Below are 14,202 nucleotides of genomic sequence, written 5' to 3' on the forward strand. Positions count from 1 at the left end.
GGGTACCCCAGCTCTAGGGACTGGACAGAGGAGGAGCTAGAGAGAAGGAGAATCAGGAAAACATAACGTCAGAGAAACTAAGAACAAGAAAAAAATAAATGGAAGGAGAAGATCTATCGTTTATCTGAAGCCAAAATCAGGATCTGGACCATTGGAAAAGGAAAGTTTTAGCTAGATTATATGGACATGATCCCTGTGTTCCAACGATTAATTCTTTCTCTCATGTATTTGTTGCAAAGAAATTCACAAGCCCTAGTTAAACCAGTTTAGTCATTTCCTCCTCCCCTGCCTGAGAAATGCAGTTGTGGAGCTGAAGCAACGCCATCCCCACCCTGCCTTGACTCATGCGCCTGGCCCACGTTCTCCTCCTGAGGATCCTGACCAGCTCACTCAGCCCGAAGGCCCCAGTTCTAAGACGTCACTGTCACGTAAAGTGCCTGAGGAAGCTCTGATCTGAATGACGGGCAAAGGAGATCGTCAAACGCACCAGGGGAGTTCAGACCTGAACCGGGCTCTGGTATCTTCTGTGATTGTAATCTCCCAAAGAACCACTGCCTCGGTTTCCCCAAACAGAAAGCATTAGGAACAGTGCCCTCTCCTGCCCGCAGTGCTCTGCTCCCCCTTTACCCCTTGTTTTCACGAGCCTAGAACCTCCTGTTTCTCCCCACAAGCCCTCTCAGATTGCTGCTCACTCTCCCCGGGAGAGCTCCAATTTCCATCTGTCTTCAGGTGGTCTTTAGGTTTCCAGGAGGAGCCTAAAGGTCAGACACTTGCATGTCTTTTTAAGCACTTGTTTAACACTTGCTAGCCTCCGTTTAAGGAGTTCCCATTTGTATTATCCAGGGCGGGCAGTGGAATTACCACTTGGTTTTGTTTTTTTTCAAACCAAGGTGCACCAAGAAGTTGGACTCTTGAATCTGGGAAGGCAGATTTCCTAAGCACACTCCTTGCACAGGTGAGCAAGCTTTCCTCCACGCCCCTCATTCCAGGTCCGGTGGCTTCGCTGCCCCAACCGCCAGACTCCAGCACCTCCCGCCTCCCTCTGGACCGTGCAGGGCTGCACTCACCCCGGCCACCAGAGGGAGCTTCAGACTTGATCAGCCTCAGGGCACCCCGAGGAGACCGAAGGGGGATGGGGCACAACGCCTCCTTGGCTCAGGCAGCGAAACTCAGCCCCACAACACGGCAATCCTGAGGCCGTGGCCCGAGGCCCGGCAGAACCTCTGCTTCTAGAGAGCACCGCTCCCTCTCCTCTGGTTTACCTGCACGGGATGCAGCCTGGTCTTGACGCTTCCTATTCCCTCCACGGTCGTCACCGCAACGTGGTGCAAGGAGCAGATGGGGGCCAGGCAGGCGTTGGCAGGAAAGTGTCTGGGAGTCCAGATTAAGGCCATTCCATTCTGCAGGCAGCTCAGCACAGTGGGCCTGAGCGCAGGGCTGTATGTCACATCTCTTCCCGCTGCATTATGTTCTGGTTTCTCTCATACCCAAGACTTGGGACAAGGAGGAGAGGAAACCCTCCTCCCGGCGAGGTCTGGGCCCCTCCAGAGTCTGTGGGTCAGACACCATCTCGTGCACCCCAGGCCTATAAGCTGGAGGTAAGGGAACCAGGGCCTCCTCCCGCTACCTCTCGCTCAGCCCCCATCCGCAGGCGAGTCAGGAGGAAGTTTCTGGCAAGCACCAGCAAAGAAGTGCGCCCCTTTCTCTGCAGGGCCCCTCCTTGGCATCCTTATTTTCAGAACCTCCAGTCCCTTTTGCTTCCCTGCTTTGACCTACCTCTATTTCTGTCATTCCTCTGTGGATTGAAGGAATCCACATGAGCCACCAATCCCTTAGATGGAGCTTTCTTTCATCCACTCCTTTATCACTCATTCATGTATACAGTCAACAGCATTTATGGAGTGCCAAGCATGTGCCGGCCACTCGGCTAAGGACGGAGGATATAAAGGTGAGTAAGACAAAATCGTTGCCATCGATAGCTTGTGTTCAGGCTGGGAAGCTAGAAGCAGCTGTGGGAGGCAATTTCAATAGGGTGGGGTCTGTGCTTCTGGAGGGAGGCACACAGGGCACTGTGGAACCAGCACGGACAGAGGGCACCTAGCCCAGTCTTGAGAGGTCAAGGAAGACTTTCTGGAGGAAGTGATACGTTTGTCCAGTCCTAAAGAGCTAGTAAGAGTTCACCAGGTGGAGACCAGAGATGTGGAAGAGGAGCATTCCAGACTTGGGTAACAGCTTATGGGAAGACCAGGAAATGAGTGGGCCTGCTATGCTGGTAGTTCACACCTTGCTCAGCACGAACCGAGTGCTGGGCTCAGCACAAGAACAGAAACCAGAGAGGGGGTTATCGTGAAGGGCCTTCCCTGCTAAGAAAGAGCTTGGAATTTATCCTGGGGCCAACGGGGCGCTATTAAAGGATTTTATGAGGACTGATAAGGATTTTATGAGGATTGATAAGATCCCGGATCTAAAATCCGGGCAGCAATTCAATCTTTTCAATACTCATGAAAGCCAGGACGTTACTTCCAGGTACTTCCCAGGATCAGAGTCTACCCAGGACCATAGCAGCTCATTCACATGAGGCACACACACGAGTATTCATGCACACACATACACTCACACACTCACACCCGCCTGCATGCATACATGCACACACATTCACATACACTCACACAGATGCACCCATTCAAACACACACACAAACTCACCAGCTAATCCCTGCCTCACAGTCGTCTCAGGGGAACTCAACCAGCAGACAAAGGATACACGATCTTGTTCTGGAAACGATCATACTTGGAGAACATCACAGTACAAGCCCCGCAGCCCCCTTCTCCGCAGCCAAGCTTGGTCCCGCACAGCCCCACTGCGTGGTCAGGTTAAGGAGTACGGACTCGAGGGAAGGGGGTCTCTGCCAGGCCCCTGGGAATGGCCCGGGCATCCCTGCAAGTGCAGAGTCATCCACAGCCTCACAGGCTCTAGCCCCTTGACCTGGGGAGGTATCGCCTCACCCCCTCTTCAGTCAGAGTGGCTGCACTGCAGCCTGGGGGACCAGGAATGGGGTGGTCCCACTGCACAGTTGAGGAAAAGCATCAGGGGTCCACTCTCCAGATTCTGGGGACCTCCCATGGGGCTGGGATCTTCCAGACATGGTCTCACACGTCCCCAAGCCCTGGTCTCATGGGCAGGTAAGTCATGCTACCCAAACACCAGATGTGTGGGCAGCCATCACAACAGCCACCGCTGGGCATGCAAGGAAAACACTTGGGCCACAAGAAGACACTGACCTGTTCTGGAACACGCTGAGTTCCAGCTTTTCACCCTGAACCTTCTGGGGTGATCAAGTCCCAGGAACCAAAATTAGGGCTGGACAGGGACTTTTGAATATCCAGCCCATAGCATATGTGAATGAAAATAAAAATGAAGGAGATTTTTAAAATCATAGATCAAAACTGGAACTATCTTTTATACGTACTTGAGGAAACAGGTAATCTGATACTTGACATTTTTAAAGCACCTAATAGGTCGTTCCAGAGAAAAGAAGTAATGGCGTTCACACTGCCTTTTTCAAATCATGTTGTAGAGAGGAATAGCTGTCTTAAATTATTCTCTTCACTAGTCAGGATGTATGTACAACTGCACAGACTCTAGGGGCTTGTGAGGACAGACGGTGGCAGCCCAAAGCCTAGCTAGGTCTCCTTCTAGCCTGGGATCTTTCTAGAAGAAAGAAGCCCTGCTCTTTCTCCCCTCCCAGAAATTACCTTTCAACACGAACAGCAACAAGCTGCAGGGACTTTACACTTGTGTGCCAACTTTCAGTTTGGGATATCAGTTTCACTTCAGATTGACCTTTAAACCAGCAAATTGCTTATGACGTGGAACTTCTGAAGCTTTCGGGTCTTCAAAAATTTACTAGAGAATTTTACATGCTATCAACAATCTCTGAGAATGAGAGTCTCTTCCCAGTCCACCCAGGTAGGTGGGCTGGACTGGAGTCCCATGCAGTCTCCTGATTACACCGAGAGGATCCTCTGTGACAAAAAAAGCTGACAGTCCTAACTCGGGCTGCTGTGAACCTCTCGACCTGCCCACTCTAGGCCGAAAGTCCTGGACAAAGTACATCCAAGGCATCAGCTGTGTGATGGGGGGGTAGTGCACTTGAGTGAAGGCCATGGGTTCCGGCTCACTTCCGTGGGTGCTGAAGCAATCCTTTGTGGTCCCCAAATATGTCACCAGAATGACATCCACTCCTATCCTGGTGGGAACAAGGGGTTCACTGCCAGAGGGCAGGTGGAGCGCAGTCCTGAGCAGACGCCAGGTGAGGCGAGAGGTTAAGCGTGGCTCTAGGTTTTAGTCCAGGCTCTGCCAGCACTGGCCCAGGACACGCTAGCCATCGGCAGGCCATGTGGCCAGTCTCGGCCTCACTTCCTCATCTGGGTAAAGGGAGCGTTACACTGCTGTGGGACTGCAGTGGAGGTGACGTGACATGACCTACGCAATTCACTTGGAACACTGCCTGTATATAGCAAGTGCCCATTAAATGTCAACTCCTGTCATTAATTTTTAGTTTTGATTTTGTTCCACGGTCTCAGAACACGTTCCTTCTCTTTCTCTGAAAGACCCAAATGTACAGGGGATTTTACAGACCTGCTCTCCATGCCCAAGGGAGGGACTCATCCAAAGCCCCTCTGAAAGGCACCTGCCGCAGGTGCCTCCAGCGTGTTTCCACAATGGGCCGTGCTTCCAGTACCACCTTCCAGTGGTACTAGATACCCTTCCCCCATCTTTCTCTCTACTCAAGCAGAGCTGGACTTGTTCCCCAAGGAGCCCATTCATGTATTAACTACAAAGGTCACCTCCCTCTCCTCCTAAAGGGGAATGACCCTGAAGCTCCCCAGGGCTTATTTTTACAGGTGCAGGATTTAAAACTTGGCACTAGTAGAGTCTTAGCTGGTAGAGAGCTTAATGAACACAAAAAGAAATCCTCTCATTTGATAGCTGAAATTTTCAGACCCAGAGAGCTCAAATGACTACCCAAGGTCACACAGCTATGGAGAGACAGAGCCACAGCTAAAATGTCAAGCGCTCAGATCCCCATCCAGTGCTCTTTCCTCTCCACCTGACTGGTTGCTAGAAACTGACATAAGGCCCACCTCAAAGTCAGGATACACTTTCTTCTCAGGTAGACCAAAAGAGTCATCTCCGGATCAGCATTTTTCTCTACCACCTACAGGAAAAGAAATGAAAGAAAAATATGTCACAGGGACCCTTAGCCATCCTTCTGTGATTTATTTCTCCCTTCAACATCTCACCCAAGAATTGCTAGAGATAATAGGGACGTGCTGCATACATCATGAAAACTAAGATTTCCTTAACGATTCCATAAGAATGAGCATGGTAAGTACAAGTCAGACCCCATTAAGTGCTCATATACTTAAACACTGAAATATTGTATTAGTGCCCAGCCCCGGGTCTACCACAGAACCCTCAGGGGTCGCACCCGCCATGCTGGCTTGATCAAAGCAAAGTTCCCTCAAATCAAGGGAGTCCTCTCATTTCCAGCCATGGGGTCACGCCCAGGAATGCCAGGGACTACTGACTGCATCAGCATGCAACCCCCCAACTTTGCCTCCTCCAGGGTTTGCACTCAGACCACTGGGTGGCTGGAAAAAGCCCGACTGCTAACCTGTCCTCACAGTGAAGTGTTGTGTGTGATGGGATATCATAGTCAGCAATGTTAATATGTCAGAAATGGAGGAGAAATCCCAAATCAAAATTTAGTGAAGGCTGGATGGAATGGGGGAGAGTATGGGCCATGATGTGGACCATTGACTATGAGGTGCAGAGGTGCCCAAAGATGTACTTACCAAATCCAATGGATGTGTCATGATGATGGGAGGGAGTGTTGCTGGGGGGGGGGGGGAGAGGTGGGGTGGGGGAATGGGGATGAATGGGACCTCACATATATATTTTTAATGTAATATTATTACAAAGTCAATAAAATAAAAAAATAAAAATAAAAATTAATTTAAAAAAAAGAAAAGAAAAAACATGGACGAAAAAAAAAAAAAATTTAGTGAAGGTGGAAAATGTTGTCTATGAGTGAGGTGCCAGTCCCAGAAGCAAATTGTCAAAGGAAATCTATGAAAACCTGTCAACTACTCTCAAAGTTCTCATACCTTATCAAAGGTAGAAGGGTTTTGGGTTGTTGGGATGATTAAGGGGAGATAATTTGTGATGTTTTCTTTAGAGAGAACTGTACTATGAATCCCTCACGTGCTGAAGGGGGGTGGGAGAGGAGGTGTCCCTTACCCCAAATGAAGTGAGGGGGCTTCCACAGCTCTACACATGAAGCTGAAATGCCACCTTGCAGGATGGGGTATGTGGTGGGGTGTCATTTCTAGACCATTAGAGAAAGACTTGACAGAGAAGCTGACGAAGAGGCAGCATTGTTGGAAGTGGTGTGCATTCCTAGAGTTTATCATGGGCCCAGCATAGTGCATTCATGCGAGAAAGAGAGAGAGAGAGAGAGAGCCGGATTGGAGGTTTTTTAATCTTTCTCAAAAAGGCTGACTAGAGGGGGCAATGGAACCTCTGGTAGAGAGAGTCTAGGGAAGAGTGGACCCCCGAAACCGGAGGCTGGGGGAGAGCAGCTTGCCTGAGGAATATGCTTTTTTATATCATGAGACATGCAATAGGATGTTCCCAGCGGTGGATCCTGAAGACTCCTTGAAAGCAATCACAAGAGAAAGAAAAGGGTCAACTCCAAACCCTTGATAGGGCCAGAAAGCAGGAAGCCACCTTACATCAGTTAAGGAAGAACTTGTTTGTTGCTCTCACATCTCCTTCCTGAATGGAGACTGTTAGGCAACTTAAACTGACCATAGGATTTTTTTTTGTCTTCCTTGTGTACGTGTTTTTGTTGTTGTTGTTCCCCCCTTACGACTTTTTTGCTTGCTGTCTGCTTTCTATGTCCATTCGCTGTGTGTTCTTCTGTGTCTGTATTTTATTTTTATTTATCGCCCCCCCCCTGCCCCAGCCTCTTGTGGCTTGCTTGTTGTCTGCTCTCTATGCCCATTCGCTGCACACTCTTCTGTGTTTTTGTCTCCCGTTTTGTTGCGTCCCCTTGCTGAGTCGGCTCTCTGTGGCGCTTGCAGCGGGCAACACTCCAGGGCGCTTGGGGAGAGCCTATCTTCACAAGGAGGCCCTGGGGCGGGAACCCAGAGCCTCCCACATGGCAGACCGGAGCCCAGCTGATTGAGCCACAGCCGCCTCCCAAGGATTTTTTATTGACTACGAGTAATCAAAAAAGTCATAAACTGCTAGAATGTGCTCCTTGAATAAAGTTTAAAAGGGCAGTGGAAATAAAATCCATTTTCTTTTATGATGAGGCCCATGAGTTCAGGTGGTTGTAATCAAAGATCCTAATTACCAAGGTCACTCAGAGAGCCACGTCTTTTCTCTCGGAGAAGAAACCGCAAAAGAGCAAAAGAAAGACCTTTATCACCTTTCCATTAGCCTTTTACCTCCTCGGCCCCAGCTCTTCCTCTTATCTTGCCGAGCTGCTTTTACCACATCAGGTCAATTTCCTTGGCAATGCTTTCAGTGACTTTCCACATATTCAAGGTAACGCTCAAGTGCACAGGCTCTTTCGAGGCCTTTTTCAATATGTTCACAATTTTCCTTTCCACCTTTCCCCTTCCTACTTCCCTGCCAAGCTGATCTTGTCACTGTTCTTAGAATACAATTTATGCCTTCTGACTCTTATGCCTTTCCCATTCCATTCCCCTTCCACCTGCAACTTGATTTCTCAAGAAACCCAAACACTTCCCTTGTAAAGCTCTTCCAGATCACCCCAGTCCAAAGAGTTCTTTCCCTATCCTTGAACTCCTACAGAAAATGTCCCTGCCACTCTCACAGCTTGGCTGCAGAGTTTCCTACAGTGTTGTCCACAGAGCACTCTCTAAGCAGGGTGTCAATGGGTATGCTGAGGGAAAATCACTTTGAGGCAAAGGGGGCTTGGGAAATATTGGGCTAAACAGATTTCTTCTGGGAAAACTTGAGCATCAAAGCAAATAACAGCAGTAATGGATTGATACCCCATTAAATATAAAACCCATTAGTTCAAACTGATAGTAAGTTAAGAAAGAAATGGGGAAAAGGGAGAATTCTTCCTTATGGCAGATGGACAGCTAATAAATATAGTTGGCCACCTTGTAATCAGAACAATAATTGACCCAATCAAGAGTCATTGATGGGGAAAGTGGACATGGCTCGCCTGATAGAGTGTCCGTCTACCATATGGAGGGTCCAGGGCCTCCTGACCCATGTGGTAAGCTGGCCCATCTGCAATGCTGTCGCACACAAGGAGTGCCATGGCACGCAGGGGAGCCCCCATATAGGGGTGCCCCACATGCAAAGAGTGCACCCCACAAGGAGAGCTGCCCAGCATGAAAAAAGCACAGCCCATCCAGGAGTGGCACTGCACACACAGAGAGCTGACGCAGCAAGATGATGCAACAAAAAAGGAGATGCAGTTTCCTAGTGCCATCGTATAAGGCAAGCAGACGCAAAAGAACACACAGCAAATGGACACAGAGAGCAGACAACAGGGGAGGAGTAGGGGAGAGAAATAAATAAGATAAAATCTTTAAAAAGAAAAAGTCATCAATGGATGCTAAGACTAGTGGGTGAAAGTTTGATGAAGAACAAGTTGTTCATACAGTCTCAAAGCATCTTCTCACAGATTATTAACTACAAATAGAAAAAGCTGGCAGACTCCACCTTAACCCAGTGACCCAAACTCACATCAATAACACTGGAAAAAGCTGGCATCCTGTGCCTCCTGTTACAACACAGTGAGAAAAGACACAGCACTCCTGTGATATTCCTGCCTGAAATGTGGACCCTACTCTGAATCTAATTTTAAGAAAGTATGAGATAAACTCGAAATGAAGGACATAGTAAAAAAAAAACTGACCTGTTCTGTTCAAAAACATCTATGTCATAAAAGCAAAGAAAAGCCAAGGAGCTAGTCCAGATTACAAGAGAAAAGAGACATGGCAACTAAATTCAATGGATGGTCCTGGGTTGGGGGGAGAAGTTATAAATGACATTATTGAGAAATTTGAAAAAAAATTGTGTAAGGCCTATAGACTAGATAGAGTGTTGGACCAATGTCAAATTTCCTAATTTTTACAAATGGACTGTGATTCTGTATGAAAACAAAATTTCCTTAAGAAATACAAACTGAAGTATTTCGGGGTGAAAGGATATGATGTTCTCAATTTACCTTCAAATGGTTCAGAAAGAATATTTTATACTTTATATATTTGCTTATATTAATTATATGCACAGTAAATATACAAATGTATGGATTTGCTTATATACGTATGTGTATATATTTATAGAGAAAGGGAGAGAGGATGATAAAGCAAATGTGAAACATGAACAATTGGTAAATGAGAGTAACGTGTTTTTAATGTTTCTATTTATCCTGCAACTTTTGTGCAAGTTTAAAATTATTTTAAATACAAGTTTAAAAAGATTTCTTTAGTACCAGACTTTTAATAGTCATCCAGTCATTCCAGATTAACTGAGCATCTATGTGCCAAGCACTGTGATATGTGGTTTTAAGAATATCCAAGAAGAGTATCTCATGGGCTTACTATCTGTGAAATACATTTGGGAATATATTTCTTTGGCTATCACGATCCACCTCTCCACCCAGTTGCTCCTGAATGACAAATTCCTGGCCTTAGATATCTTACTCCTCTAGTGCATGTCCCACAGCTCTAGGCCTGGGAGGAGCTTGATAAATGTGGACTATGTGAGTGAGTGAGTGAGTGAGTGAGGAGGGAGTGGAAGCCATTTTGAGGCTCTCTGTAGCTCACACCTGGGATCACCCCCAGCACCCTAGGCTGCACCCTACCTGCCTAATTTTTCCAGACTCTTCTAGATGCCATGATCTCTACAAAATAGGGAATGAGTGCTCAGAAAAGCCAATATTCTGACCCCCGAAATGACTGTCATTCCAATGGTAATGAAATCACATCCTGAGCTCTCCCCAGCTTTCCCTTTGACTCTGGCCCTAGAACAGAAGATGTGACAATAGTTGCTAAGGCCCAACTCTGCCACTGAATACCTGTGATAGACCATTATTTGCCTTTTTGCAACTTACACACAAACCAGCTATAGGAGAAGCTGCCAGAGATGGTACCACCTGAAAACTTAAAAATCACTTCTCTAAAGTAAAAATAAACTTCAAGGGAAAAAAATGTTTACCAAACCAGATTTACCTTGAAATGCCCTTTTCTAGATCAGCCAGCCGTCCCTCAAGAAGAGCAGGAACTTATACTGACACACACCAATTGATAGCTAATAAATTTAAAAACTGTAGATTTAGACATGGCCTTGAAAGTCATTTAATACAGCCTCTCGCCCAATGTAAAAATTGCTTATAAAAATTCCACGGAAGTTGGCTTCGCATAAGTAACACTTCTAGAAAACCCATTCTACAACTATTTCTAGAATTTTTACAATGTGCTTGCTGAGTATAATGAACTTGTTTGAAATGTTTGATGCAAAAGTCTTACTACCACCAACATGGAAGCTTTGCCCCATCTCTTGGTTTGGTGTCAGATTCCAGCTCTGAAAGGGAAGCAACCTGAAGGGATAATTCTAACCCCTTTTCCCAATACTTCCTGGTAGCACCACCCAAACTGAATCAAACAGCCTCTGGAGGACTGACAGTGACGTTGCTCAAGAAACTTCCATGCTAGTCAGCTAAACACACCCTGACAGTGCAGCCCTAGAAAGCCTACAAGGCATATTTTGTTCTTAAAAATTACCTCAAATGATGCCCAATTTCTCATAGTCCAGAAAAATGCCAATATAACAAAACAGATAAAACTGCCCTTCTTGGGGGCGCATTGGGCACCTGCAGCTCTCACACTGTGCACACCGTGGTCAGTTACAAGGTCAGGGCATGTACATCCTTGCACACACAACTATGGCTACCCTTTTACTAGACCTTTCATTCCCGAATGGGCTGCTGAAGCAGGTACCAGCACCTCAGCCATATACGGGGAGGGTAGTGGAGGCTGGAGACATTGTGATGTGTTTGCAGCCTCTCTACCTGGACTTGCATTAAAATTTGTCAGAATTCTCATCCTTGTGGTGTCCAATGACCAGTGCAAGCCCCCTATTCCCCATCCCCCTCCACCTTCCCTCGGGCCCTTGGGCATCAGTGAAGTTAATTCAAGTGGGTGATTTTGATCAAAGTAAGAGATTTGCAATATCTACATGTAGAACTAAGAAGTATGCCCTTTGCGGGGGAAAAAAAGTGTGGTTTTCCACAAGGTGTCAGTATATATCCTCACACAGTAAATCGAGGTTAGCTGCTACACTTATATACATGATTTATCAGAATCAAAGGCTGTGTACATTTTATATTCTGATATTAGCAAGAAAACAGCAAAAGCATCAGGATATATTGGCTTAAACACAGGAATAGAGGTTTGGTTGATGACCTCGTCTCACCTGGAACTCAGCCTCCCCTTCTCAACCCCAGTACCAATGTCTCCTCTATTTCCAGAGATGGCAGTGAGTTCACAGACGCCTCTCTTCTTGCTTCCCTCCTCTTACTCCTTTGCCCCTGGAGTGTCCTGCCTGGGTTCTAGTCCTGAGAAGTTCTTTCCCCAACATTACCAAAAAATGCAGGGAGAGAGAGAAAAAGAGAAGAAGATTGAGGAAAAGAGAACACAGATGAGAAAGAACGAGAACCTTTCCGGAGAGCACACATCAATTGCCAGGGAGTGGAGGGGTCAAAACCAAGGCCAGCCCCTGCTTACCTTCTTGCCATTCACAAAGAAAACCACCTCATCTGCTGTCATTGTCACCGGTGAGGACCCTGAACTCCAGGTCCCTCACTCCCAAGAGTCCCAAGAGATACTGGCTGTTATCACTGCTCTGCAGCTTGAGAAATACACCTCCAATAAAATGGAGCAAAGCTGGCCAGTGGGAGGAAACCAGTTTGCAGCTTCTGGGCACGGAGAGTTCTTGGCAAAAGCCACCAGTTTACACAATCAAGGAAAACGCAAACAATCATACACAGCAAGTCACACCCCCCACACACACCTACGTCAAGTTGCACCGAGGAAAGTGCATCCAGGTATTAGCAAGTCCCGCGCCAGGCAGCTGTGGATCTTAACCACTGCCCTTGTGGAACTAGCTTCATCCTCCCACTTGCTGCCAGACAGGGAAGGAGGGAAGGCCATTTCCAGAGTTGCTGCCAGTAGGGCTGATTCACACCTTCTCGTCTACACTTGTCAATTAAGCACTTATGTTTACAGCAACCCAGACTGACGTCTGAGGCCCATTCTCTCACAGCCTGAAGGAGTATACACATGGCAGGATTGGAGCCCCAGGATCCAGGCTCAAAACCTGGCTTTTGACCACAGCAAGTTACTTTTCATCTTTGAAACTCAGTTTTTTAAATCCTGGAAATAGGAATAAGAACGACACCAAAAGGCTGAGGGACAAATAAGAGATTTGGAAATTGCTTTGTAAATTTGCACAGAACTGAAATATGTGTTATTATTACAAATAAATTCTCCATCAATACCCCGAAAATAATCCTGGAAGCAAACCATTTTGGGGGTGTTTCTTTTATTGGTTTCTCTCACGAAAATGCCCTTGACAAGTTGTCAGAGTATCTGACAATCAAATAAATTAAAAGGTACAGTTGAGCATCTGTTTTCCACATGGGAGTTCCCAGGTTCATTCCCTGGTGCCTCCTAAAAACAAAACAAAACAAAACAAAAACAAACTACAAGCAAACAAATGAAGAAATGAACTCAGGAGAGCCAATGTAGTTGAGCACCAGCTTCCCACATTCGAGGTTCTGGGTTCAATCCCCAGCCCTGGTACCTCAAAAAGAAAAGGCACATACACAAGCAGAGGCAAGGTTGACACCGAGCTGAAATGGCCCTACATCAGGCATCCATTAACTTACAGTGTGAGCACAGAGATATGCAGTGCCTGTGAGAGGTCAGTGAGAACTACGTGAGAGTGTGGCCCGCAGGAGATGCTCAATATATTACATACTGGTTTGTCTTTCCCTCACTCAGCCAATCTTCAGCCCCTTTCTCTTCTCTAGAGGTGAATATTCCTTTCTGGTACCATGGAGAATTGAAAACCAAAAGTGAAATAAATTTTCTATAAGGGTTTATGCTGCCATTCAGAAATTGTATTTCTGTAACAACTAGTTGGTACCCCACATAATGGTATTTGACGAAAAACTTTGACCAAAATATTTGGGAGCATTTCTTTCTCTGTAATTTTTCAAGATCTTATAAATTAGGAAAGCACAGTCAAAAGGAGCACTTTTTCCAAGCTGAAGACTTCAATAGGCTTTATATGCTGTTAGTGTTACTACAAATTCTCTAACTTGCATGAATGATTGGGACTTCGTGGTCTGGGAATAAGTCCATTGCATTCATCTCCTCTGCTTTACTAAGGGGTATCTTGGTTTGTAATATGCTCTCAGCTGGCATATGAGGTCTCAAAGTCTACATAAAGTAGATAAGCCCTCAGTCCTCCCAGATACAGAAGTCTTCCCTCCTGGAACAAGTCTTTCAGGAAATCACTAGAGATAAGTAGAGTGGAAATGCTGCCAAGAGCCACTTCTTTATTTCTGGAAATTGAGCTTCCTGAGGGCCAAGTGCTCCCTGGAGGAAGGGCCCACTTGGGAAATCTTTCCAAATGTTCAGGTGAAGGCCTGATCAGGGCTGGGGCAACTGCTGTGGAGCTTCTACTGCTTCTGAGCCCGATCCCAGGGCCACCGCCCCACAGGCCCTTGGCCAGCCTCTGGGCTGCTCACTCTGTTGCTGATCCGTACGTGTGTTCTTGTCTGAAACCTGAAGGCATCCCTGTTCATCTTCTTGACTTACTGCAAACTTTACTTGAAAAGAAAAAAGAATCACTTTTCTTTCAAAATATTCCATTGTTTAGACTTTTTTTTTCACACGAAGACTGGTTTCCCTCCTACACATGCCACAACACTCTGTGCTGGATGAAAATGTTTGCTATATTATCAGAGTTTCACTGCCCAGCACCCAAGTCCTCCCTTGTTCTCCCAGACATCTATATTACTAACTGGACCTAATAATCGTTCTTGACACCTGAATAGAGTTTCTTTCCCATACC

At 46.5% G+C, this 14,202-nt stretch overlaps 1 protein-coding gene across 2 annotated transcripts in view; it reads right to left on the bottom strand.

Moving 5' to 3' along the window:
* Positions 1-11,965, bottom strand: part of XDH (xanthine dehydrogenase) — a 65,132-nt gene extending 53,167 nt beyond the window's left edge. For both annotated transcript variants that reach the window (XM_004451079.5, XM_004451078.5), the window contains exons 1-4: positions 11,847-11,965; positions 5,164-5,221; positions 2,764-2,860; positions 1,263-1,371 (exon numbers count right to left, since the gene is read on the bottom strand). In XM_004451079.5, coding sequence (XP_004451136.2) covers positions 1,263-1,371; positions 2,764-2,860; positions 5,164-5,221; positions 11,847-11,888 — 306 coding nt within the window. In that variant the 5' untranslated portion in view covers positions 11,889-11,965. The remainder of the gene's footprint in view (positions 1-1,262; positions 1,372-2,763; positions 2,861-5,163; positions 5,222-11,846) is intronic.
* Positions 11,966-14,202: the final 2,237 nt, after the last annotated feature.

Source organism: Dasypus novemcinctus, chromosome 17 (genome assembly GCF_030445035.2).
Source record: "Dasypus novemcinctus isolate mDasNov1 chromosome 17, mDasNov1.1.hap2, whole genome shotgun sequence".
Lineage (NCBI taxonomy): Eukaryota > Metazoa > Chordata > Mammalia > Cingulata > Dasypodidae > Dasypus > Dasypus novemcinctus.